At 36.8% G+C, this 27,948-nt stretch overlaps 2 protein-coding genes and 1 pseudogene across 2 annotated transcripts; 2 read left to right on the top strand and 1 right to left on the bottom strand.

Annotated features, from left to right (window-relative positions):
- Window positions 1-574: 574 nt before the first annotated feature.
- LOC110341622 lies at window positions 575-1,475 on the top strand (annotated as a pseudogene).
- Window positions 1,476-8,305: 6,830 nt separating this feature from the next.
- Window positions 8,306-9,259, bottom strand: LOC101832719 (olfactory receptor 52E2). The gene has a single exon (XM_005074086.1). It carries the CDS (start codon window positions 9,257-9,259, stop codon window positions 8,306-8,308), a length of 954 nt encoding a protein of 317 aa, XP_005074143.1.
- A 16,642-nt stretch (window positions 9,260-25,901) lies between these two features.
- LOC101829433 (olfactory receptor 52E1-like) lies at window positions 25,902-26,837 on the top strand. The gene has a single exon (XM_005074144.1). The coding sequence runs from the start codon at window positions 25,902-25,904 to the stop codon at window positions 26,835-26,837; it is 936 nt and encodes a 311-aa protein (XP_005074201.1).
- Window positions 26,838-27,948: the final 1,111 nt, after the last annotated feature.

The following is a 27,948-nucleotide window of genomic DNA, read 5'->3' as shown; positions in this document are numbered from 1 at the left end:
CTGTTTCTCCTTTAGACTGATTCACTCTCATGTAGCACTGTGTGGCCTTGAACTCAAAAAGATCCATCTTCCTCTGTTTTCTGAGACCTGAAATTAAAGATGTGGCTCACTCAGCTGTCTCAGGAAACAGTATAGAAAATTCCAGGAATATGTAATGCCTATATTTTAAATTACACATAATAAACAATATCCTGTTCATCCTACTCTCAGTATGTAAATTATTCATTTTTTCAGCATACTCACACTACGTGAGTTACCTGCCTATTATTCATTTTGGAGGTTGTGAAGCAAGCCTTGTATATATAACCCTAAACACTTAAAAGTCTTAATACTGAAATCCCCAAGATACAAATTACCAAAAATAAAATTGTTGAAAAAAATTATTCAGAAGATACTTAGATTTAAAAGGGTATTTGTTTTATAAATATATGAAAACATGATCACAAAAGTAGGAAATATCATATTTCCATACATTTTGTAGGTATAAATACTTAAGCAAGACAGTGTTAACCTGTTTTACTCTCATGCTTTTCCCAAAGGGAGGATGAAGTTTATTTCTTTTAGAGAGTGCAAGATGGCATACTACCACAATAGAAGCTTCACCCACCCAGCCATATTTTTTCCCGTTTAGAATGCTGGGTCTGGAAGAGGTCTGTTCCTGGATCTGTCTGCCTGTCTGTACTTTTGTCTTGTGTCTTTAATTGGCAATGTGATAATTATGGTTGTCATTAAGATATAACTTTCTAAGGGCCCATGTTCTTTCAGGCTATCTTTTTATCAGTTGTCTTGGCCCTTCCTACAACATGTGTTTCCTACATGCTGCCTATCAAGAGGTTTCCTGACCATGAAATTAATATTGGTGACTATACAGCTCAAATGTTTTTTTATTCATTCCTTGAGTGGCATGGAGGCTGAGCTGTTGATGACAGGTAGCCATTTGTGCTCCACTCCTCTACATAGCCATCTTTCTATCTTGGGTGTTAGTAAGCATAAGTGTATATGTTATAACCTGCCAACCCTTATTTATATGTTCAATTATCTACCTCAATTACCACCTAACCTATTGTTATCTCATTTATTATCACTTGAGCATTGCAAAATTGTCCTTGGCAACATTTATATCAATGCTGGTTTTGGGCGTTTTTGTGGATTCTTTTGAACCTGGTCCTTATTCCTTATTGGTATTTCATATGGATACATTCTCCATGCTGTGTTCTGCCTCACATCTCAGGATGCATGGTTAAAAGCTCTTAGAACATGCCGTTCCCATGTTGCTGTTTTCTGTGTTTTCTACATTCCATCACTCTTCTTTTTGTCTCATTCATTGATTTCAACACAACATAACACATTACATTCACATTCTTATTTCAAATCTCTATTTTGTTATTCCTTCCTACATTGATCACATCATTTTTGATGTGAAGACAAAAGCAGATGAGAAAAAAGTGACTACTCTATTTGTTTACCAAATATAAAACATTTCTATATTTATACTTTGAATTTTGTTTCTTCTAAGAAGGCCAATATTTCCTTGGGTTATTGAATATGTTTTATTGATTGTCATATACTTCTGTTTGCAATGCAAGCTAGTTTGTTTCCGACTATGGCTAATAGAATTAGAGAACAGCTAAAATTCAAAGTGTATCAAGTTAAAAAACAGGCTATCTTGGAAAGAGTATTTTGGAAGCCATGTAGTCTCTGCTTGTATGTATTTAAACAAGAAAGTTTATATTTTATTTTCTGGCAAAAGAATAATATTATATCAGTATATTCTGCTAGTTGACCTGGATAAATGGTCTTGGAAATTAGAATTTATCCGGTTTTCCCTCACTCCTTCTTTCTCTCCATTGTGTCTTTCTTTACCACCTTCCTTCCATCCATTCTTTTTTCTTCCATTTTCCCTCTCCCACCCTTTCTTGCTCCTTCTCTCCTTCCTTCTTCCTTAATTCCTTAGGGTAATTTTATGCACAACTGATTTGTTGTGTTATTTGCATTGATTTTCTCTTCTTTAGTACACTGTGAAGCATTCAAACTGTTGAAGGAAAATCATGAAAATAATTTAATCCCAGTATCTAGTTTTAGGGGGTTGGTATTCTGTAATAAAGTCCTGGGTTCTAAACAGTTCTTCCAAAGTCTGTAATGTGAAATTGAGCTATCTGCAAAATATGTGTGCCTCAATGTGACAACCACCAGATGAATAACTTTTAAGGAAAGGTAATTCTTACTTGACAACTGTGACTGTTCAGTGATTGACACTGCATGCAGTCATACTGTATGAGCATAAGTGAGTTGTGTAATCTAATATATAGAGCCTTTCTATGTAACATTAAGTGGTCATTGTCTGTTAATTTACCCTCTTTTGTTTTTTCAATGTACATTAAGTAGAAAACATTCTGTGCCCAAACCTAAGACATTTCATCTGAATCCATGATACAATTTAATTCTTCTACATGGTGTAGTGTAGAAACCTAAGCAATTATTGTCACTTTTTGAAGTAACTTGTTAATAAGTTTCCAAACATCAAGCAATGGTCTTCTACAACATTAAATTTGCCATTTTATGATTTTAAATAAACTAATTTTTTCTCAAACTATTTCATAAAAATTTTAAAGCTGTAAATTTTTTTGTTCTCAAATGAACATTCTTGAACATCTATACTCATTTCAATCTAATCTTTTCAAAGATATATACAACACAGAAGTTAAAATCTATTTGAAATCTTCCCAACACAGAATTGGCCTTACTTTTCCAGAGGCAAGTTGTGATGTTATTTCTATGGGGTAATTAATTGCTTATTTATATTCATTAGAATACTTTGTGAGTCATTTTATAGCATTAATTCCATTGATTTATTGTTCTATTGATTGATAGTAATATCCTTTCTAAATTAGAAAATTTGCTAAATATCCTTATAATGTTTTATATTTATGGTAATTTATTCAGCTTTTATTCTTTGAGCTGTTATTATTATGTTATAATATCTTAATCCAAATGGATTTTTATTCTTTAGTATTTATTCAGAATGTTTTTTATCATTTTTTATTTTAATTTTAAATAGCTTGTTTTACATGTCAATCCCAGTTCCCTCTCCCTCCCCTCCTCCCGCACTCCCCTTCCCCCCCTCCCTCCCACCCTATTGCCAAATCCTTCCACATAGGGGATATCTAGAGTCTGTCATTTTACTCTTGGTAGGGTCCAGGCACTCCCCTAAGAGTCCAGGCTGAGAGAGCATCTCTCTTTGTGATATAGGCACACGAAGACAGTTTGTATACCAGGGATAGACACTGATCCACAGCTCAGGGCCTCATAGGTTGCCCAGGCCTTCTCACTGACACTCACATTTGGGGGGTCCAGATCAGTCCCATGCTGGCCTCCCCACTGTCGGTCTGGGGTCCAAGAGCTCTCCCCTGTTCAGATCAGCTGTCTCTGCTAGTTTTGCCAGCCCATTCTTTGCCAATTTGTTCATCACTCCTCTCTCTCTGTCACTGGGTTCCTTGGGTTCAGTTCAGTGATTAATTGTGTGTTTGCCTCTACTTCCATCAGTCACAGGATGAAGGCTCCCAGATGGTTATAGACATCAAGTTCATTATCAGGGATGGGCATTCGAGGTGGCCCCTCCACTATTGCTTAGCTTGCCAATTGGTGTTATCCCTTTAGATCACTCGAGGTCACTCTGGTGCCTGATCCATCTTCGTACCTATGATTCCCTCTTCCCCCTATTCTACCCCCACCCACTCAACTTCCTGTTCCCCCATGACCAACTCCCTTCCTCTTCACCCCCTCTCTTCTTCCCAGGTCCCACTCCCCCCCCACCCCTCGCCGTGTTCCCCATCCATTCAGAGGATCTTGTCTCCATCCTCTTCTCTTGGGTACTATGCATATATGCATATCTTTTAGGTTCTTTCCTGTTTCCCAGACTCTCTATCTGTGGAAGTGTAGACTGGCACTATCCTGATCCATGTCTAAAATCCACATATGAGTGAGTACATACCATGTTTGTCTTTTTGCAACTGGGTTACTTCACTCAGGATGGTTTCTTCCAGTGCTATCCATTTCCCTGCGAATTTCAAGATTCCATTGTTTTTTTTTTTTTTCTGCTGAGTAATACTCCATTGTGTAAATGTACCACATTTTCTCTATCCACTCTTCAGTTGAGGGGCATCTAGGTTGCTTCCAGGTTCTGGCTATTACAAACAATGCTGCTATGAACATAGTGGAGCAGATGCCCTTGTTGTATGAACCTGCCTCATTTGGATAAATGCCTAAGAGTAGAATTGCTGGGTCTAGTGGTAGATTAATTCCCATTTTCCTGAGGAATCTCCATACTGATTTCCAAAGAGGCTGTATGAGTCGGCACTCCCACCAGCAGTGAAGGAGTGTTCCTCTCTCTCCACATGCTCTCCAGCATAAATTGTATTTGGTGTTTTTGATTCTTGCCATTCTGACAGGAGTAAGATGGTATCTCAGAGTTGTTTTGATTTGCATTTCCCTGATGGCTAAGGATGTTGAGCACTTTCTTAAGTGTCTCTTGGCCATTTTGGCCTCCTCTACTGAGAATTCTCTATTTAGCTCTGTACCCCACCTTTCAAGTGGATCCTTTGGTGTTTTGGAGACTTGTTTCTTGAGTTCTTTGTAAATTTTGGAGATTAGCCCTCTGTCAGAATGTTTTATAGTTTGCATTTTTTTCATATGATTTTTCTTTTGTAATCACCTTGAAAAAATTAGAGAAAATAAATTTAAAATTGTCCCAATTATATTCAAGAAAGATATCTCATATAGGAGGGGCTGGTTAAAAACTGACCTTTTTTGTTTTTTGTTTTTTTTTTCTTTTTCAAGACAGGGTTTCTCTGTATTGCTTTGGAGGCTGTCCTGGAACTCACTCTGTAGACCAGACTGGCCTGGAACTCACAGAGACCTGCCTGCCTTTGCCTCCCAAGTCCTGAGATTAAAGGTGTGTGCCACCAACGCCGGGCCTGACCTTTTTTTTTTGGTTATGCTGCATTCTTTTTTTTCCTTTTTTTAATTTTAATTAGAAACACGCATGCTTCAAATGTCAATCCCAGCTCCTGCCCTCTCCCTCCCAGCCCTACCCCCAGCCCAAGCCCCACATCATTCCCCAGGGAGGGTGAGGCCCTCCTTGGGGGGATCTCCAGTCTGTCATTTCACCCAGGGCAGGACCTAGATCCTTCCTCATGTGTCCAGGCTAAGATATCATCCCTCCATGTGGAACAGTCTCCTAAAGTTCATTTGTATGTCTTATTAATTTATGTTTGCTATTAAAATTAATTGATACTAGCTTATTTAAAAAATAAAAACATAATATTGGGCTGGTGAGATAAACAGTTAAGGTGCATGCTGCAAAATCTGATAACTTGAGTACTAACCTAGGGACTCTGGTGGTAGGTGGATAAAGTCCACATCAATAACCTGTGTTCTGACTTCTGCATGAAAGCTATGTCAGGTGCATATAGAAGCATGTGAATGCCCACCCCAATAGACAGAAATATTAATTATATTTTCTTTTCTGTTTTCCCTTTGTATCTACCTTTTCTTCAGTTATTGTATAGGAACTTATTCATAATTTTATTTAAAATGTGCTAAATGACAATGTTTACTTGATAGCAAATATTATTACATTTAGAAACATCTGGATATGGGAGAAGTACATTTTATCATATATGAGCTCACATGGTACCTTGTTACCATGTCCACAACTGCTGCCAGTCAAACTCCCCTATTTGTGTTATGATTTTAAGTCTATTATATGTCTAAATAGATCTTTATTTTTAAAAAACATGTAAGAATATAATAAAAATTTATAGGAACATATTTTAAATAATGTATTGTTAATATTGCTAGATTTCTGTCCTATTTTTAATCCCACAAATTAATACTACTGTAATTGAAACTCATGATTTATTTTAGTTTTAAGGCAAATCTTCTCTATTGTGTATATATTTTTAATATTCTGAGTGTTCATTACATTGAGAATAGATTTAATTTTTCACAGCAGTGTTTTCTATTCAGTAGGTTTTAAGTTCAAAATAGTATCTAGTCATCCCAATAGCTTTATAAATAGTTGCTTATTTAATATTTAAGAATAAAGATTGCCAAATAGACTGGAACATGAGAGAGAGGATTGTGGGGAGAAGGAAGATGGATAAGGCTGGTAGGATGTTAGAGTATAGAAGGCATACATATGTGGAATTGTTTTTAAAAATGAATAAATAAAATAAAGAGACAAATTAAAAACATGAATAAAATTTGAAATCCACCACCACCTCCTGGCGAGAGAAAATGTTGGACAAAATACTTATTATTATTTTTAGATAGGTATTATTCAGCTCATACTGGCACTGAACTTTTGGTATAGGCAAGGATTATCCTGAACTTTCAAATACTCCTGCTTCCAACTTAAACTTTTTTTTTTGTTTTTGTTTTTTACGAGACACTCTGTATTGTTTTGGAGGCTATCGGTCCAGCCCGGCCTCGAACTCACAGAGATCCGCCTGCCTCTGCCTCCCAAGTGCTGGGATTAAAGGCATGTGCCACCACCGCCCGGCTGCTTCCAACTTCTTAATTGTGGAATTATAAGCATATGCCACTGTGGTCAGTTTTATTCAGTGGTTTTGACTATATCCAGGATTTTGCATGTCCTAAACAAGCATTGTACTTATTACATCCTAATGACTGTAGAGTAAAATACTTCATTTAGATTTGTTAACTAAATTCTGGATATCTAATGCACAACAATGTGAATATGGTTTATAAAAGTGTGTTGTAAACTTGGATGTTACCAAGCTTGTGCTTACATGTTTTCACAATAAAATTAATAAAAAAGTAAATTATAATTTTATTAACTTCAGTTAACCTTTTTGAAATTTGTCAGCATTGGATTCCATAACGTATACATTTTGTCAACTATACTTTAATAATAAGAAGAATTAAATCTCACCATTATATGAAAATGAATGAAGGTAGAGAGCATAATATTAAGCAAAATAAGTCAGACATAACGATAACAGAATCACAAATTTGGTTTCATGTAGAAATCAACAAACAAGTACAATACCTCTGTAATTAAAAACTTAATCTTTCAAAGAGAAAATATAAATGCAATCAAGGAAAATAGATATGTCATCTTTAAAATAGCAGTGTTAAGACTTACAAGTTGTCATCCCAATCTATATGGGGAGGAAAAATAGAACAAAATAATTTTTCACACCTCTGAAGAAAACTAAACCTATATTTGGAATCTTATATCATCAAAATAATACTAAAATGAACATGAAACTAAATTATTTTAGACAAACAGAAAAAATGCCATATACAAAATTGTTTCAAAGTAAAAAGAATCTTTGGGTACAGGGAAGAAAGGACAGTAAAACAGTATATATTTGGAAACAAGTGAATGTTGAATATATATAACAGTGAGTTAATGAATATAAAGTTGATCATGTATAATAAACAGCCTTAAAGAATGACATATAAATCAGCTCATAAGTAGATACACTAAATTTTTCAAAGATTCTTTATTGCAAGAAAAACATAAGACTGCTAATGTATATTACACCTTCTAGTTTCATAAATACCACGAGGACAATGGCTACATCTTTGGAAGCCATAAATGCAATCATAATAAAAATATAGTTACAAACCAAAAAAAATATTCTGAAGGACCAAAGTCTTGAGTTGAATTAAATGTATGTGTGTATACAGATATATACATACATATTATAGTGTGCTGAATTGAGGGAATAATAAATTTAATAGTATAATAAGACTGACACACTGTGGCAGTAGAAATTTATGGTCTTTTGAAGAGTATAGTGATGTAAATGGTAATGATATAAAAGATTAAAGGAAAGGATGGCACTTCCTAACCTGAATGTGCTGCCAATTTAAAGCTTTTTTAGTTTCAAAAAGTGAAAATTTTGTAATCATCATTTCATTTTAAAGGTTTTACAATAATTAAATAAGCACTTGGAAAATAGCACAGTAACACTGAGAAAAAAACTATAGGAAACATCAATTTTTGTAACAAAATGGAAGTATTGAAATATCATGAAAAAAAACCCCAGCAGGTCTCAGATGAAAGAGGAAAAAATACATTATTAAAATAAGGAAAATGGGTCAGCAGAGGAAGAAACCAGTTGTATCTCTTGTGAAGTAACTTAAAAGCCACATATTTAAATACTTAGAGCAGAATGTTGGTGCAGCTACATGTTGTGATATGACTTTTACTGCAAGGCATATTTCTCAGTGAACTGTGACAGTATTCTGTGGAGCCTCATACAATCATAAGCTATTCCTTTTCCTTTCCTTGCATTTGCAATAACATTTTCTTCACACGGTCGTAGATCTGCTTGGTTCTCACCCCATATATGACAGGATTGAGCATGGGTGGCACTACAACATAAAGGTTGGCCAGAAGTATGTGTATATAGCGAGGCACATTTCTACCAAAGCGGTGTGTCATGAAAGAAAAGAGGGCTGGTGTGTAGAAGGCAAGGATGACACAGACATGAGAACCACAAGTGCTGAGGGACTTGATCCGGGCTTCCTGAGAAGGGAGACGAAACACAACACGTAGTATTTGTATGTAAGAAAAGGCAATAGCTACTATGTCAAACAGTAGATTACATATGGCACATAAGCCATAGATGATATTGGCCTTGATGCTGGCACAAGACAGACGAGCAAGACCCATATGTTCACAGTAGGTATGAGGAATGATGTGATGCCCACAGAAGGGCAGTCTCAAAATTAGAAATATAAATGGAATAACAAATATAATTGCCCTCACTAACATAGCAAGGCCAATCATAAAAACAACCTTATTTGTGAGGATGGCACTATACCGAAGTGGGTTGCAGATGGCTACATAGCGGTCATAAGCCATTGCCAAGAGGACTGCTGACTCCATAAGTGTGAATTTGTGGATGAAAAACATCTGTATGAGGCAATCTTCAAAGATGATCTCTCTGACATTAATCCAGAAGATCCCAAGCATCTTGGGGATGGTTGCTGTTGAGAGTCCCAAGTCAATGGTAGCCAACATGGCCAAAAAGTAGAACATGGGCTGGTGGAGGCTACTCTCAGTTTTGATCACAAACAAGATGGTGAGGTTTCCTAGGAGAGCAATCATGTATACAACACAGAAGGGAAAACCAATCCAGATGTGAAGAGTCTCTATTCCTGGGATTCCCAGCAATATGAAGGAAGAAGGGTGAAACTGGGTGTTATTGAGAAGGAGCATCCTATAGGAGAATGTATGAACAAGCCTTCAGAACTGTGCGCTCATCCAATAGCAACTCGTTGAATATGTTTTGAAACTGGAAACCCAGAATTATTTTAAGGGATGCTATGTACTCTGTTCATGTTCTTCTGAAAACCATCCTATCAATTTGAAATGCATTTTGTACCAAGTCTTTTAGAATACTAATTAGTCAAGCACAAGTCTTGGAGGAAGCTGCGCACTACACAGTAAATAAAAGTAAAATATTTATTTGTTACCATCTTTTGTACAGTTATTCTTCTCTTTGAAATAACAAGCCTTATAATTTAAGAATTACTTCACACTAATATCGCCTTTTGTGAGTACTTTCAAGCATCCTTGAATGTTGATGAACTTAGGTTTCTGCAAGTCCCTGAATATAGTACTAGAAATTAATTCAATTGATCAAATGACAGTGTTATGATTGTTAGTCAAGATTTTCTGCTTGAACGGGATAAGAAGCACCTAGGAGATACTAAAACTCACAGATGAAATTATGAATTTATCTCCAGACTATATTAAGTCATGAGTATAAATGACACAGTAGAAGTTTCTAATCTATTGGTACATTATAAATTTGAATTCTTTTATTTAAATTAGGAACAATCATATTATATATCAATCCAGTTCCCTCTCCCGCCCATCCTCCCATAGCCTCCACCGACCCCCATCCCATCTCTCTTCTGCTCCAATTTGAATGTTTGTCTGAGTTGTAAATGTGGATTTACAACCTTATGCATGCAGAATCAACACAGACTCCTCCACAAACATTATAAAAACACACAATCTCCCTGAATATCTTAATATCCTGCTAAACTTTATATATTAGCATTTTTATTTCAAATCACAGATTTTGAACTCTAAGGATTTGATCAGTTCATGATTATGTATACAGAGAATAATCTCGGTGAATACTTTTAGTTTGTACAGCAAATATGTTTTAATTTCTTTAAAAATGAGAATACAAGAATAAATATGAGAAAATATAATAAATGCTACCTACACAGCTACAAAAAAGACAACAATCATTCTTTTTATTAATTTATATACAATATATTTTGATCATGTTTTTTCACTTCCCCCAACTCCTCCCATATTTATTCCATATCCCCTCCCACCCTGCTTTTTGTTTTTTCACTCTACTTCTTTCTCTTTCATAAATACCTTTTAAAAATAAAGATAAGAAACTAAAACAAACTTAGAGAAAATCAAGAAACAAAAAAAACTCCACAAAACCAAGAAACAAAGCAGAACTATAATGTAGAAATATTATAATCATGTTATAATATCAAAAAAGTATAACAACATATAAGTAATTTAGTGGTTATTTAAAATTGTAAGCATATTATTTTCTTTATTTCCATATATTTAAATGCAAATACTTATATCAAAGAGAATCAAGCTGTTCTGCTCTGAATTCAAATAACAGCACTGCTATTTGTGTGTATCTATCTATCTATCTATCTACCTAGGTATCTTCATATTAATCTATCATCTGCCTGTCTATCTACTTATCTATCTATTTACCTACTTCCCTACCCATGTTAATTACATTATTTATTTGTCTAGTCTACTACATATTTACAGTTCAAACCATCGTTTCTTGAGACTGATACTATGATGAATTAAAATGCTTCATATATGAAGTCTGTATCAGACTGATAGTGTCCTTAACTTCCACAAATAATTTAAAATCTCTATAACTGCATATTGATAAAGAAAATAGAGATAATTAAGGAAAATAAACTTTAAACTTTAAGTCTATTAATATTTTTAGATTAGACGTTTTTTTTTTCCAAAAGCATCTAAAGCCATATTCCAAAGATCATTCAATAAGCTTTAAGCAGAAAAGTTTTTCTAAAAGGCTCTGGATAGCATTTTCTGGTAGTGTTATTTGAGCTTAACTAGCCATGCTCCTATTCCTTTCCAAAGCCTCATCTTGAGTCTCAGCCTCCAATAGACCCCATGTCTCCTAAGCTCTTTTCTATGCTTTCTCTTTCCCTTGCATGTATGCTAACTAAAAACAATGGGAGACTCACCAGGCTGAGCCCCAGGATGGAATTTTACCTTTGTTGTATGTCATTCTGGCCTGCTTTAATATGGGTTTTACAATTTTTCAATAAGTACCTTTCATTACCATTTTCCCTAGAGCCAATATTACATAAAACAGAAATCCCTGTGGATTTCTATCTTATTCTTGCATGATCAATGAAGAACACTGTAAGAAACCCTGTGGTAGACCCTGTTTGGGGAGTCATCTCTTCAGTTCCATGGACTTGTCTATTCAGTCTGTGCTTGAAAGGAGGACAGGAGATAGAGTCAGGTGGGCATCTAGTGAATACTGAACCACCCATGTTCAAATTCAAAGAGTTTTTTTATACCCCCATCAAAAGAGGATGGAGAAGGCAAAAGACTTCCTTACCAAGACAAAAGTAACAAGCAAGTGTAATTGCCTGCTCAATACCCAAAACATCAAGTAACAATACCCTTAGTTAAGCATTTTGTTGTGTAGGCAGGACAAGCAGCGACCACACTTTAGGCCAAGAATCCTGTTGCATTCATATCTTAGGCCTGACATCCTGTTGTCAAGGAAAGACACACAGTAGCCATATGTTAGGACAAACATTCTGTGGTTTAACCTTGAAAGAGCAATAATAGGCTCCAACTCTCTGACTTTACATCAAGAGGGAATAGAATCAATTCTGTGGGTTCCAACAAAACACAAATTTAGAAGACAGTAGGGTTTTGGACAAGAACCTTGTATATATCAGAACCCTTTCGGAGCTTGCTATGTATCAAAGCAATAACAAACACACACACGTACACACAGAGACACACATAAAAGAGTTAAAATGGTGGTCTGATGTCTGACAATAGGTATCTTGCCATTAGACATCCAAGGTTAACAAAAACGGGCCCAATGTGAGGAGTGGTTTATTTCTTTTTGAGCTCTTGGCCATTATAGGCTATTGGCAATACTTTTATTAACCCTCCAGAATTTGACTGTAAGAACCTATTCCTGAAGATAGCACACATTGAGTCATAGAACATGGAAATGTCAAACTGATACTGAACTGGAAGCTTAATGCCTACTTGATAGCTTTCATAGTACTGGGATGTGCTTTGTACACTAAAAAGAAAAGTAATCATCAATATTATGTAGATATGAACCATTTAAGCTACAATAATAGCTGACCTGGCAAGACACTCCCACTTCTGCAGTAGTGGCACAAACATCATGGGACTAACTAATTACTTTATTATTGGATTTAAATCATGCTCCATAAGATGAAACTCATATCTATCACAATTATTTAACAATAAACCTATGACTAGGTAAATCATAGACCCTAGAGGAAGACTACTAGTATTATCTTGTTTAGTGGTCATAATACTAAACCAACTACTAACAATTTATCATTATATCCATAGATCTCCAGAGTCTCACCAGAGAAACTTGTATTTTCAGGAGATGGATATAAATGTAGGGACACATAATTGACCAAAGTGTAGAGAATAAGAAGCTACATGATGCTAGGCCAGATGGAATATTTATAAGGTATCCCTCCTCCTGAGACTGAGGATTAATGTGTAAGAGGGTGCAGAAAAAGTAAGAGAGCCAGAATAGGAGATAAGCACAAGTAAACAGCAGGGCAGCTGCACATACGAACTCAGAGTAGTTGTTAGAGCAAACACAAAACCTGTGCAAGTTCAAGCCAGACCAAATCTTAGCATAGAGAAGGTAGATGGGTGGGTACCACCATAGTAGCATGCTCTTATGGTTCCTGTAGATTAAATGAAAAGAACAGAAAATTTTGTGAAAAATCAATCATAATCACATTTTCATCATTATTTATAAAACTCATCAAAATATATACAATATAATTTTAAAATATGTGCACATAAACTGTCAAATAAAAGATAAAAAATTGTCCTGTTCCCAGCTTTTCTTAGTTGCATATAGTTCTTTATGTAAGTTTGAGGTCCTATGGGCTTTTCTTTGTCCAGAAATGGTCTTCCTTGGGGAAGAACACATCTATTAATTGTCTGTTGATAAACAGACACTCCCTCAAGCAAACATGTAGGTAGCATTATATAGACTCAACAGGTCTTATTTAGAAATACATGTATATATACATAAATGTATGCAGTAACAACTAGTGAAAACAGAAGCCATGAATATATATATTTCATGCCATTTTACTTTAATTTTGCAATTAAATACTTTAATTTCTGTTATTTACTCACTAGTGATATTTTATTATTTTTATTTTTGAGACTATAATTTAATTACAACATTTATTATGAAAATGTTATTATGTTGCAGAAGCATGTTAGATTTCAATTGTATAGGCTATGCCAAAGAAAAAAGATGGAAACAAATGCAATGCCATAGGAAGATAAGTTACTTAACTGGAGAACAATTCTAACATTTCTTAACCAGTCAAATTTTATTGCTTAGACAATGGTAATAATAGTGGAACTAGAATTTTCATAGCAGCAGTTGATGGAAGAAAGCATAAAGAAGTGTCTGCTAACACTTGAAGTCGAGATTCACTTGTCCCCTGATACAACTAACTTAATATATACAAATGATGACTGACATGAACAAAAGCATCTCCCTGTTATGTGTAGTTACTCTCCTTCACCCAAATGGATTAAGTAATAGAATAGAATCAGTTTCTCTGTTCATTTTGGGATATTCCTTGAGATCTAATAAATAATTACAATTTTTAATAGAAGGAATGAAAAGTCATGCAAATGTGTTCATATGTGATAATTCAATGTTTAAAAAGCAGCTATTGATGAACTGCAAAGGTTGTTGATTTTTTTCTATTACTATAAAATATACATGAAGGAAACTGATCTTTGAGTTACCTTGAATACTAGCTTCTCCTTTCTGTAGCATCTTCTTTGGTTTGATATTTTTATGAACACATACTACATGCCCCTTACATTTTAAATATGACATTTTTATACTTTTTTTGGTTTTTTAAAACAGAGTTTCTCTGTGTGACAGTCCTAGCTGTTCTGGAACTCACTCTGTAGACCAGGGTGGCCTGGAACTCACATAGGTTTGCCTGTCTCTGCTTTCAGAATGTTGGGATTAAAGGTGTGTTCCACCATCTCCTTGGTATACTTTTATACTTGAATAGTAATTTTACAAAATTTTTATTATGTTTTCAATTACTTCACTCTTCATTAGTAGCTTCCTTTTTGCTATAATCTGCTATATATATTCCTTACCATTTTACTTCAATCCTACAATTACATGTTTTGAATTTCTGTCAATACCTGTTAGTAATTATTATTTTTAGACTAAACTTATAACTATATTAAACATCCCTCCATGATCTACAATGATTATTAGATCCTGCATGAACTGGATTGTATTATCTTTAGTTGATGAATCTATTTCCTCTGAATCGATCTACCTCAACACCCAGCAATTCTTCTCTTAGGCATATACCCCAATGATGTTCACTCATGCCACAAGGACATATGTTCAACTATGTTTATAGTAGCATTATTTGTAATAGCAAGAATATAGAAGCAACCTAGATGCCCCTCCGAAGAATGGATAAACAAGATGTGGTATATTTACACAATGGAATACTACTTGGCAGGGAAAAAAAACACAATGGAATCTTGAAATTCGCCGGTAGATGGATGGAACTAGAAGAAACCATCCTAAGTTTGATAACCCAGACACAGAAAGACAAACATGGTATGAACTCACTAATATTTGGAGATTAGACATAGAGCAAAGGATAACCAGCCTACAATGTACAACCCCAGAGAAGCTAGGGAACAAGGAAGACCCTAAGGGAGACATACATGGACCCCCAAGAAAGGAAAAGGGACAAAATCTCCTGATCTCTCTCTTCACTCCTGCTCTTGGGAGCATCAGTGAAGGAGAATGGAGGTAGGAGAAAGAGGAGGGGAGAAGGAAGGGGGAGAACATGAGGGATCAGGAAAGTTGATCTTAAATGCCCTTTCCCTATAATGAGATTGATGACTATTTTAAATGCCATCATAGAGCTTTCATCTAATAGCTGGTGGAAGTAGAAGCAGAGATTCAAAGTTAAGCACTGAACCTAACTCCTGAAACCCAGTTACAGAGAGGGAGGAGTGATGAACAAAGGGGTCAAGACCATGTTGAGGAAACCCACAGAAACAGCTGACCTGAGCAAGTGGGAGCTCACAGACTCCAGACTGACAGCTGGAGAACCTGCATAAGACTGAACTAGGCCCCTTGAGCAAGGGTGTCATTTGGGGGCTTGGGTAGACTATGGGAGCGGTGGTGGTGGAACTAGTATTTATACCCCTTTCATAAAATGGATTTTGGATCTCATTTGCTATGGAGGGATACTTTCTCAGCCTGGATACAGAAGGGAGGGCCTTGGTTCTGCCCCAAATGATGTGATAGACTTTGATGATCTCCCAGTAGGCATCACCCTCTCTGAGGAGAAGATGGGAGTGAGATGGGGAATGATGGGGGGAGTAAGAGGACAGACAATGGGAGGGAAAGGGAACTGGGACTGTTATGTAATATAAGATTGTTTTTAATTTAAATAAAAATATAAATAATAGCTCTTGGATCCCCTGACCTGGGGAGTGCAGCCAGGTCGACTCACCCCAGAGAGATGACCAAAGACCAAGCAATCAGGAGCCTACAGAGAGAGCTGGTCACTTCTGCCCATACTCAGGGCAGAAGGCAAAGCCAGTCAACTTGCCCCAGACAGACAACCATGGACCAAGTGAACAGAGCCTGCAGAGAGAGCTGGTGCACTTCTGCTGGCACTCAGGACAGAGGACAGAGGACAGAGAGCAGATACAGAGGACAGAGTGTATTAGATTTGCTTATACCCACCCAAAGGGAACCCTGGTCACCTACCCACCAGGAGAGATAAGGCTCTTTCTACACCCAGTGTAAGAAGTGATGGGAAAGAGGCAATATAAGAACACACTCAGCAACTGAAAAACAAATATGACACCACCAGAGTCTAGAGATTCTACACCAGCAAGACCTGAATACCCCAGTGCAGATGAAGCAGAAGGGAATGACCTTAAAAACACTCTCATGAAAATGATAGAGGCCCTCGAAGAGGATATGAGAAAATCCTTTAAAGAAATGGAAGAAAAAACAAACCAAAAAAATCCAACAAATGCAAGAAAGGGAGGAAAACATGAAGCAAAAATTACAAGAAACAATTCAAAGAGTGCAAACATTGAAAGCTGATATGGAGACAATAAAAACACAGTATGAAGGAATGCTGGAAATAGAAAAACTAGAGAAACGGTCAGGTACTACAGATGCAAGATGCAAGCATAACCAACAGAATACAAGAGATGGAAGAGAGAATCTCAGGTGTTGAAGACACACTAGGAAAAATAGATTCGTCGACCAAAGAACATCTTAAGTCCAACAAATCCCTAACACAAAACATCAAGGAAATATGGGACACCATGAAAACAGCAAACCTAAGAATAATAGGTATAGAAGAAGGTGAAGAAACCCACCTCAAAGGGGCAGAAAACATATTCAAGAAAATCATAGCTAAAGAAACTAAAGAAAGACATGCCAATGAAAGTACAAGAAGCTTATAGAACAACAAATACAGTAGACCACAAAAAAGTCCCCTCACTACATAATAATCAAGATCCCAAGCATACAGAATAAAGAAAGAATATTAAGAGCACCAAAGGAAAAAGGCCAAGTAACATACAAAGGCAAACCTATGAGAGTCACACCTGACTTATCCATGTAAACTCTGAAAGTCAGAAGGTCATGGATATTCTATATACACTAAGGGACCACGGATGCCAGCCCAGGCTTTTATACCCAGTAAAACTTTCAATAAATATAGGTGGAGAAAACAAGGTATTACATAACAAAACCAGATTTAAACAATACATATCCACTAACCCAGCCCTACAAGAAAGTTCTAGAAGGAAATCTCCAATACAAGGAAGTTAGCTACAACCAGACAAACATAGGCAATAGATAATCCCACTTTACCAACAGCCAAAAGAGAAAAGGGATGGAAATCCACACACAATTCCACCATAATCAAACATTCCAAAACAAACAAGAATGAGTAATCAAAGGTCATTAATATCCCTCAATATTAATGGTTTTAACTCGCCCATAAAAAGGCACAGGCTAACAGAATGGATTTGAAAACAGAATCCATCCTTCAACTGCATACAAGAAACACACCTCAGCTTCAAAGATAGATGTTACCTCAGGGTCAAGGGTTGGGAAAAGATTTTCCAATCAAATGAACCCAAGAAACAAGCAAGGGTAGCATTCCTAATATCTAACAAACTAGACTTTAAACTAAAATCAATCAAAAGAGATGAAGAAGGTCGTTTCATACTCATCACAGGAGAAATCCACCAAGATGAGGTCTCAATTCTAAACATCTATGCCCCAAACACAAAGCATCCACATTAGTAAAAGAGACATTACTAAAACTCAAACCACACATAGAACCTCACACACTTATAGTGGGAGACTTCAACACCCTACTCTCACCACTGGACAGGACTACCAGACAGAAACTTAACTAAGAAACAAAGGAACTAATAGAAGTTATGACCCAACTGAGTTTGACTGACATCTATAGAACATTCCACCCAAACACAAAAGAATATACCTTCTTCTCAGTGCCACATAGAACCTTCTCAAAAATAGACAACATACTTGGCAACATATCAAACCTCAACAGATACAAAAAAATTTTAATAATTCCATGTATCTTATCAGACCACCATGCTTTAATGCTAGAGTTCAACAACAACACAAATTGCAGAAACCCTACAAACTCATGGAAATTGAATAATGCACAATTGCACCACTCCTGGGTCACAGAAGAAATAAAAAAGAAATTAAAGACTTCCTAGATTTCAATGAAAATGAAGACACAGCATACCCAAATTTATGGGACACTTTGAAAGCAGTGCTAAGAGGAAAGCTCATAGCACTAAGTGCCCACATGAAGAAACTGGAAAATAGTCACACTAGAGAATTAACAACACAACTGAAAGCTCTAGAACAAAAAGATACAAACTCACCCAGGAGGAGTAGACTCCAGGAAATAATCAAATTGAGGGCTTAACTTAATAAAGCAGAAACTAGGAAAACGACACAAAGAATCAATGTAAGGAAGAGTTGGTTCTTTGAGAAAATCAACAACATAGACAAACCTTTATCCAAACTCACCAAATGGCAGAATATGAACATGCAAATTAACAAAATCAGAAATGAAAAGGTGGGCAGAACAACAGACACTGAGGAAATCCAGAGACTTATGAGGTCATACCTTGAAAACCTGTACTCCACAAATTCGAGCATTTAAAGGAAATGGACAACATTCTGGATAGATATTACCTGCCAAAATTAAGTCAAGAACAGATAAGCAATTTAAATAGACCTATAACCCCCAAGGAAATAGAAACAGTCATCAAACGTCTCCCAACTAAAAAAATCCCAGGGCCAGATAGCCACAGTGCAGAATTCTACCAGAAATTCAAAGGTCAGCTGATACCAATTCTCCTCAAAGTATCCCATGCAATAGAAACAGAAGGGTCTTTGCCAAACTCTTTTTTAAATTTATTTTTAAATTTAAATTTAGATTAGAAGCAAGGTTTCTTCACAAGTCAGTTCCAGGTCCCTCTCCATTTCTCTCCCCTCCTCCTGTGCCCTTTATGAGGCTTCAATAACCTTTATAACCAAGCCACACAAAGACACAACTAAGAAAGAGAACTTCATACTAATTTCCCTCATGAACATTGATGCAAAAATACTCAATAAAATACTGTCAAATCAGACCCAAGAACACATCAGAAAACTCACCCACCATGATCAAGTAGGTTTCATCCCAGGGATGCAGGGATGGTTCAACATACCAAAATCCAGCAATGTAATTTACCATATAAATAAGATGAGAAACACAAATCACATGATCATCTCACTAGATGCTGAAAAAGCCTTTGACAAAATCCAACACCCCTTCATGATAAATGACTTGGAGAAATCAGGGATAACAGGAACATACCTAAACATAATAAAAGCTATATACAGCAAACCAACAGCCAACATCAAACTAAATGGACAGAAACTCAGAGCAATTCCTCTAAAATCAGGAACAAGACAAGAGTGTCCACTCTCCATACCTCTTCAATATTGTACTTGAAGTTCTAGCTAGAGTAATACAACAACAAAAGGAGATCAAGGGAATACAAATTGGAAAGGAAGATGTCAAACTTTCACTATTTGTAGATGATATGATAGTTTACATAAGTGACCCACAAAACTCTACCAGGGAACTCTTACAGCTGATTAACACCTTCAGCAAAGTGGCAAGATACAAGATCAAATCAAGAAAACCAGTAGCCCTAGTATATACAGATGATAAAACGGTTGAGAAAGAAATCAGCAAAACATTACCCTTTACAATTGCCACAAACAACATAAAATATCTTGAGGTAATGCTAACCAAACCATTATAAAGCTATGGTCCCGAAAACAGCTTGATATTGGCACAAAATTAGACAGGTAGACAAATGGAATCAAACAAAAAACCCTGATATTAACCCACACACATATGAATAGTTGGTTTTTGACAAAGAAGCTAGAATTATACAATGGAAAAAAGAAAGTATCTTCAACAAATGGTGCTGGCAAAACTGGATGCTGGCATGTAGAAGACTTCAGATAGACCCATGTCTATCACCATGCACAAAACTTAAGGTCAAATGGATTAAAGACCTCAATATAAATCCAGTCACATTGAGCCTGTTAGAAGAGAAAGTGGGAGGTACGCTTGAACAAATTGGTACAGGAGACCACTTCCTGAGCATAACACCAGTAGCACAGACACAGAGATCGACAATTAATAAATGGGACTTGCTGAAACTGAGAAGCATCTGCAAGGCAAAGGACATGGTCAATAACACAAAAGGCAGCGCACAGAATGGGAAAAGATATTCACTAACCCCACATCTGACAGAGGGCTGATCTCCAAAATCTACAAAGAGCTCAAGAAGCAAGTCTCCAAAGCACCAAAGGATCCAATTAAAAAGTGGGCTACAGAACTAAAGAGAATTCTCAATAGAGAAGACTACAGTGGCTGAGAGACACTTAAGAAAGTGTTCAACATCCCTAGCAATCAGGGAAACACAAATCAAAACAACTCTGAGATATCATCTTACTCCTGTCAGAATGGCTAAAATCAAAAACACCAAGGACAGTTTATGCTAGAGAGGATGTGGAGAAAGGGGAACACTCCTACACTGCTGGTGAGAGTGCCATCTCGTGCAGCCACTTTGGAAATCAGTATGGAGATTCCTCAGGAAAATGGGAATCAGTTTACCACAAGAACCAGCAATTCCACTCTTAGGCATATACCCAAAAGATGCACATTTGTAATAGCTTGAACCTCGAAGCAACTTCGATGCCTCTCAGTTGAAAAATGGATAGAGAAAATGTGTTACATTTATACAATGGAATACTATTCAGCAGAAAAAAAAACAATGGAATCTTGAAATTCTCAGGCAAATGGATGGCCCTAGAAGAAACCATCCTGGGCGAGGTAACCAAGTCACAAAAAGAAAAACTTGGTATGTACTCCTCATGTATGGATTTTAGATATGAATCAGGGGAATGTCAGTCTACAATCACACTGCAAGGAAACAGGAAGGACCCTAAGAGAGGCATACATTGTACCCCAGGGGAGGTGGAATGAAGCAAGATCTCCTGAGCAAATTGTGAGTACAGGGTGGGGGAGGGGAAATAGAGCCAGGAAAAAGAGAGGAAGAGAAGAGGAAGAGAGAGGAGGACATGGGGGAACAGGAAGGTTGAGTTGGGGGGGAGAATAGAGAGAAGGAAAGGAGATACCATAATAGAGGGAGTCATTCTAGGTTTGAAGGGAGATCTGGCACTAGTGATATCACCAGAGATCTACAAGGATTACACCAACTGGCAAACTAAGCAATAGTGGAGAGACTACATTAAATGTCCTTCCCTAATAATGATTGTGCCAACTGTCTTACATACCATCCTAGAACCTCCATCCAGTGACAGAAGGAAGCAGAGGCAGACACCCACAGCTAAACACTGAACTGAACTCCTGGAACCCAGTGACAGAAAGGGAGGAGTGATGAGCAAAGGGGTCACGACTGGGCTAGTGAAACCCAGAGAAACAGCTGACCTGAACAAGGGGGAGATCTTGGACCTCAGACTGATGGCTGAGATGCCAACATGTGACTGATCCAGACCCCCTGAGTGTTGGTGTCAATGAGACTCAGGAAATCTATGGGGTTTTTGGGTAATAAATCAGGATTTATCCCTGGCACACAAATGGACATTGGGGTCCCATCCCACAATGAAAGATGCTTTCTCAATCTGGACACTTTGGGGAGAGCCTGGGCCCTCCCAGGAACAAAATGATAGACTCTAGAGATCACCCATGGAGGGCTTTACTCTACCTAGGGAATGGAGTGGGGAATTGCGTGGGGACCTGGTGTGGGGGAGTGGGTGTGGAGGGGAGGGAGAGGGAGCTGGGACTGACATGGGAAGCAAGCTTGTTCCTAATTTAAATATATAATAAAAAGTGTAATAAAAATAAATAATAAAGAAAGTCAAGTGAATAAGCCATGAGGAACAAACCAGTAAACAACATTCCTGTTGCCTTTGCTGAAGTTCCTGCATACAGACAGGGTCCTGTATTGCCTTTCTGCCCTGACTTCTCATGATGCACTGTAAGATGGAGGGCTTAAATAAATAATTTCCTTCCCAAGATACTTTGGTAATGGTATTTTATTGCAGAAATAGAAATCTATTTAAGACACCGTTTGTGAACTGCCTTCAGTCCTCATGCAGATTGCTGATACATATGACTGTGGAAAGTTGAGCTTTCATAATTATGTCATTTTAATTCTAACCAACTGTGTTCTAGTGGACCACAGCCAGCATACTATAATCCCCTCATCTTTTCTGTTCTTACTGGAGTACTTCTGGCTTCACAAACTCCACATGGCTTGCCTTCTGTCATCTGTCAAACATTTCCTTACCTCTTGTTTTCATAGTGTCACTTCCCCTAACAATCTTACTCAGAACCATTACCTTTACAACAAACATCTCTATTATTCTTATTGACACCTGTGTACCTACCTAATCCTTCTCATTTTTCTAAATTTTGTTAGTGTTGTGTAATAGTAATCAATGCTTGATAGAGTGCTTGTTGCACACTACATGATAAATATACATTGGTTGAATGGTAAAATGTTGAAACATGCATATCCAGATTGCCTAACAAGCCAATCACAGTACATGATGAACAAAACCTTTCAAGATGGAATCCTGAACACTCAGCTCAATGGCACTATTTGGTCAACGTAATTCTTCTCAACCCCTCCCTCATTAGAAGAAAAACCGAACTTATCAGCACACATGTTATAAGAAAATAATTATCCTTATTTGAAGAATTTCTATATTATACACATTTCAAAATTGAGATCAAGGACATAATAACTCCTCCTTCTCTACACACACACACACACACACAGCCACACTGATATGCCACCTTTGATGGTGTCATAAGTCTACATTTTTGCGAACATGATCCTTCCCCACCCTAAGTCAGTGTTAAAATAAAGAATTCAGAATGAATCACATTAGAAAAAGAATGTTTAAGGATATAAAAAGAAAAACAGGTTTGCTTGTAAACAGGTATTCCTAAACTTGAAAATTTGATGCAAGAAACAGGATATGGGTTACCTGTGTCTACAGAGATTTAATTCCACAGGAACAGATTTGATTCTGACTGCAGGGCTTTATTATCCCCCAGGGTCTGCCAAAGTTCTCACTCTAGAGAATGAGACTGCAGTGAAAAGCACCCAAAGATATGGAGTACTGAAGAAAGCTAAGAGAGATTTACAACTTCTCTGGGTGTTGCAGGTCATGTGAGAATATGGATCCTTTTCTGTGGCTCTCTGAAATTAAGGAAGTAAGCACTATGTGGAAAAACTTTGGAGAGAGGAAGCATGCTCTGACATTGGGAAATGGGTAAGGAAACTATCTACAAGAATCACTTGGCATAATCCTGTATGCATTTGAGTAGCAGCCACTTTCCTGTTTTTCCCTTTTCTTTTCTTGTTTTTTTTTTTTTTGGTTTTTAGTGACAAGGTTTCTCCATATTGCTTTGGAGCCTGCCTTGGAACTCACTCTGTAGACCAGTCTGGCTTGGAACTCACAGAGATATGCCTGCCTCTGCCTCCTGAGTGCTGGGATTAACGGCGTGCATCACCAATGCCCGGCATCACTTGATACTTTTGATGTCCTTTAATGTACACTAAATTTCTTCACTGATCTGGCTTATATTTATGCATTACATTATCAATGTTTTATCTTCTTCATATGTTCTAATTCTCATGTTTATGTTTCCTCCAAATTTTTTACTATAGGTTGGATAACTAGCTCTGATACAAACCCATACTCCACAAGAAGAGAGAATTACAATAGCACTGAAGATGAACTGTTCAGAAACTGACCTTCAGCACTTTTAACCTAGTGAAACACGATAGGTCTACTTACCACTTCCCCTCAATCTGAAGGTAATGCTAATCATATTGCAATGGTGTAGTCCCCAGAGGCAGAAACTAATTTCTTTGTAGAGTTGATGAAGATGCAAGAGTAGCCTGTTTCCTTAGTATGAATATTATCAACTACCTCAGGATGTTTATGAGAGATAAAATAATGACAAGGATTCCACATTTGCTACCTCCTGTTGAGGATGTCTGAGAAGTGCAGCTATGCCACATTCAAGTCCACTGTAGTGTTTAACTCTGTTACATTCTTAATAATATGATAGGCATTAAATTTAGACTTTTTAAAAATGATTGACTGTGAGAGTAATATTTCAAGAAGTTCTCCTATGGAAGTCTTTCCTAATTTTATTTCACAGATGTCTAATCTTATAGACAGGGAAGAAAATAAACTCCTACTGCCCCATCTTTTGCCCTAACCTCTTCTGAAGAAACAAACGGAATCATGGCAATGAACAACAGACTGCAAGCTCAGTCTTAGAGTTTTTTGCTAAATTTTAAACAGACAAAACTGTTTGAAATCAGTCTTTTTAGTCAGCTGAATGTGAGTCTAGAGAAGGACTCTGAAGATGTGGATCTTCTAGATCTTTTTCCCAAGTCCTGCAGCCAAGTAGTCATCACTGCTCAGCTTAGTGCTAGTTTACTAAATATTTGTTTCTTGGAATTTTTCTTCTCCTCTCCTACACCAGCAGCTTGCTTGACACTCATTACTATAATTTCATGCTGCTGTATCAGAGAGAAGATTTTCCTACCTAAGAATTCTCATGCATGAAAAGGAAGACACTTAAAACTTCTTTTCATTATTTATTTAGGTGGATATGTAAAAGCAAAATTTTGGCTAAACAAGAACATGAGAGTGAACATAGAAAAGCAGTATATAGATACATGATCCAACATTCCCTGGTAGCTTTGTAAGAGCTTAAAATTTGAACATTTGTGTTTCTACGTGTATATGAACATAAAATTGTGTTTTTCTGGATAGTGTCAAAAGAGGATACAGAGAGACAAGAAGGAAAGTCACCCGGGTCAGTTGAGGAGCTATCTTCACATTCCCCTGTAAGCGGACTTATAAATAGGGTTTCAAGGTGGTGTGTATCTTTTGGGAGCACCAAAAAAAGGAGAGTCCAGAAGTAGGATGAGAAATTATTTGAGGAAATTGGTCACTCAAAGTATGCACAAAAATCACTTAGAGCACCTTGGTTTGCTACATCAAGTGAGTCATGTTTTCTCAGCTCAGAAAAAGTATGTCTTGTACAGTTTTAATGAATTTTGTCCATCTTAAACCTGTTTACTTTTGCCTATAAAGAAGCCATCAAAAGCAATACTTCTATAATGAATTTTTTTCATTCATGAGAACTTATTTCCTTAGTCTTAATTGATGATTTCTGTAATGTCAATCACTACCTTTCTGTTCCACAGGAATAAACATTCTCAAGCACAAATTTTAGAATCAGTCTCAGCTGAAATCCAGAATTTAATTGAATGGGTGTGTTAAATACATTGAAATATTCAGACCATTATTTTTCCTTCACTAATTTTAGAGATTTTATTGTTTTAATTCTGTGTGTGTTTATCAGAGTACTGTGTATACAGAGGCTCTAGAAAAAATGTTAGGTCCATTAAAACTAGATTAGAGATGGTTGATAGCTGCCTGACATGGATGCTTGAAACCAAAGGTTAGCAGCTGAATCATCTCTCCAGCATCACCACCAGCAGACATTTAAAATATAATGTAGAGTGAGAGCAAACAGTAATCAGGATACATTGTATGATTTTCAATAAAAGGGAGAAAAGAAGAACATAAAATTGTTTTTCCATTAAATTTTAGACATATTGCATTTCCAAAACTCTATGATCAAGCAATCTGTATGACTATGATAAAAGTTTCTCTGATACAATCTCTTGTTTTGGTTATTATAGAAGGATGCTGTCTAGTATCCCACATCTGTAACCCGCAGTGGAGGTGATGTGTTTGGTTTTTGTTGTATTTTGGCACAATAATCTCAGAAGTATGGTTTCACACAACACTACACTATTTCACCCCTATACATTCCTCCTTCTGGGAATCCCTGGATTGGAACACATGCACTGTTGGATTGGTTTTCCTTTCTTTGCTGTGTTCCTAACAGCTGTACTTGGGAATATAACCATCCTTTATGTGATTCAGACAGAACATGGTCTCCATCAACCCATGTTCTACTTCCTGGCCATGCTGTCATCTATTGACTTGGGCCTGTCCACATCCACCATTCCCAAGATGCTTGGAATATTTTGGCTTAATCTCAGAGAAATATTGTTTGAGGGATGTCTCATTCAGATGTTCTTCATTCACCTGTGCACTGGCATGGAGTCAGCTGTGCTTGTGGCCATGGCCTATGATCGCTATGTCGCTATCTGTAACCCTCTTCGCTACACATTGGTGCTGACGAACAGGGTAGTATTCATCATTGCTTGGGTAATCTTTCTGAGACCGCTGGTTTTTGCCATACCCTTTGTCTTACTCATCTTACGGTTACCATTTTGTGGGCACCAAATCATCCCTCACACATATTGTGAGCACATGGGAATTGCCCGGCTGTCCTGTGCCAGCATCAAAGTCAACATCATCTATGGCTTGTGTGCCATCTCTATCCTCGTATGTGACATTATAGCCATTGTCATTTCCTATGTCCAGATTCTTCGTGCTGTGTTTCGACTGTCTTCTCAGGAAGCCCGCCTCAAGGCACTCAGCACCTGTGGATCTCATGTGTGTGTCATGCTGACATTCTACACTCCTGCCTTTTTTTCATTTATGACTCATAGATTTGGCCGTAATATTCCACGCTACATTCACATACTTCTGGCCAATTTCTACGTAGTCATTCCACCTGCTCTCAATCCTGTAATCTATGGTGTCAGAACAAAACAGATTAGGGAACAGGTATTGAAAATATTTTCCAAGAAATAAAACACAGCTCTGATATTGACATACTCACACACACACACACACACACACACACACACACACACACACACACACACACAAACAAAAAACAAAACGCAGATGCCTAAAAGAAAGGCCAGTGAAGTCCAATGTTCAAAATAGAAGGCAAGATTTGTAAGTTATGTAATGATTAGGAAAGATTTCTTTTTTTTAAATAGCACTCTTCCAATTTGGAAAACAGTTGTGATTCTTCATCTTGAATCAATTAATCACTTTGTGCTTCTTCCACTCTGCCTGAGCACACCAGCCTTGTGTACATCAAAAATAAAGAAATGTGTGAAAGTTCACAAGTAGGGAAACAAACATAAACCAACAAAAGCCATGCCTATTGTATTATTAAAGCCTAATGGAAGGTCATCCCTGTTAAGACTGACCTCAAAATATTGAAGCCAGAGTAACTGCCACATGTGTCTATTGACTGACACAACAGTTGCATTTTTAAATTTGCTTAGGTAATACAAATGATGTGAATCTTAAATGGTGAGAGTTTCAGTTATTTGAGAACTCTCATCCTGAACAGAATTATAAACCCTTATTCTAGTAAATGTGCTGCAGTTCTATTTTTTTCAAGATTTTCAAACAAGTATTATTCACTTACTATAAAAAATGTAGAACTCAGAAATAAGGTATTCTTTTGAAAGAAGGTTTTCTCTCTAACGTTTACTGTATTTCAACCATGATGAATATCACTGGTACAGATTGTTTGAAGTCTCAGTAATGGAAAGTCTCACATTCTCTTTGTTTGGTTTTGTTTGATATTTTCATTGAAATGAACTCCATGTAATGTAATGTTATCTATACCATTGTATCGTGATTGAAAACCTATGTGAGTAAAATTTCCTGGGAAAATAATTTTGTGACATTCTGATAAAACATAACTTTCTAGTAGTAATTTTGTCTCAGAGCATGTATAAATTTGTAAACCACAAAGGCCCGTTTGTCATTTTGTGATGCATTTGATTTCCAAGTACACTTTTAAAAAACCATTCCATGGCATGCCTATTCTTTAGTATTAACTTCATGGAAGAAACTTACCTAGTGATACTACAGTAGATAACATGATATTACATACTGT

The sequence above is a fragment of the Mesocricetus auratus genome, unplaced genomic scaffold (genome assembly GCF_017639785.1).
Source record: "Mesocricetus auratus isolate SY011 unplaced genomic scaffold, BCM_Maur_2.0 Super-Scaffold_4256, whole genome shotgun sequence".
Classification (NCBI taxonomy): domain Eukaryota; kingdom Metazoa; phylum Chordata; class Mammalia; order Rodentia; family Cricetidae; genus Mesocricetus; species Mesocricetus auratus.
This window is presented reverse-complemented; position numbering and strand designations above follow the sequence as displayed.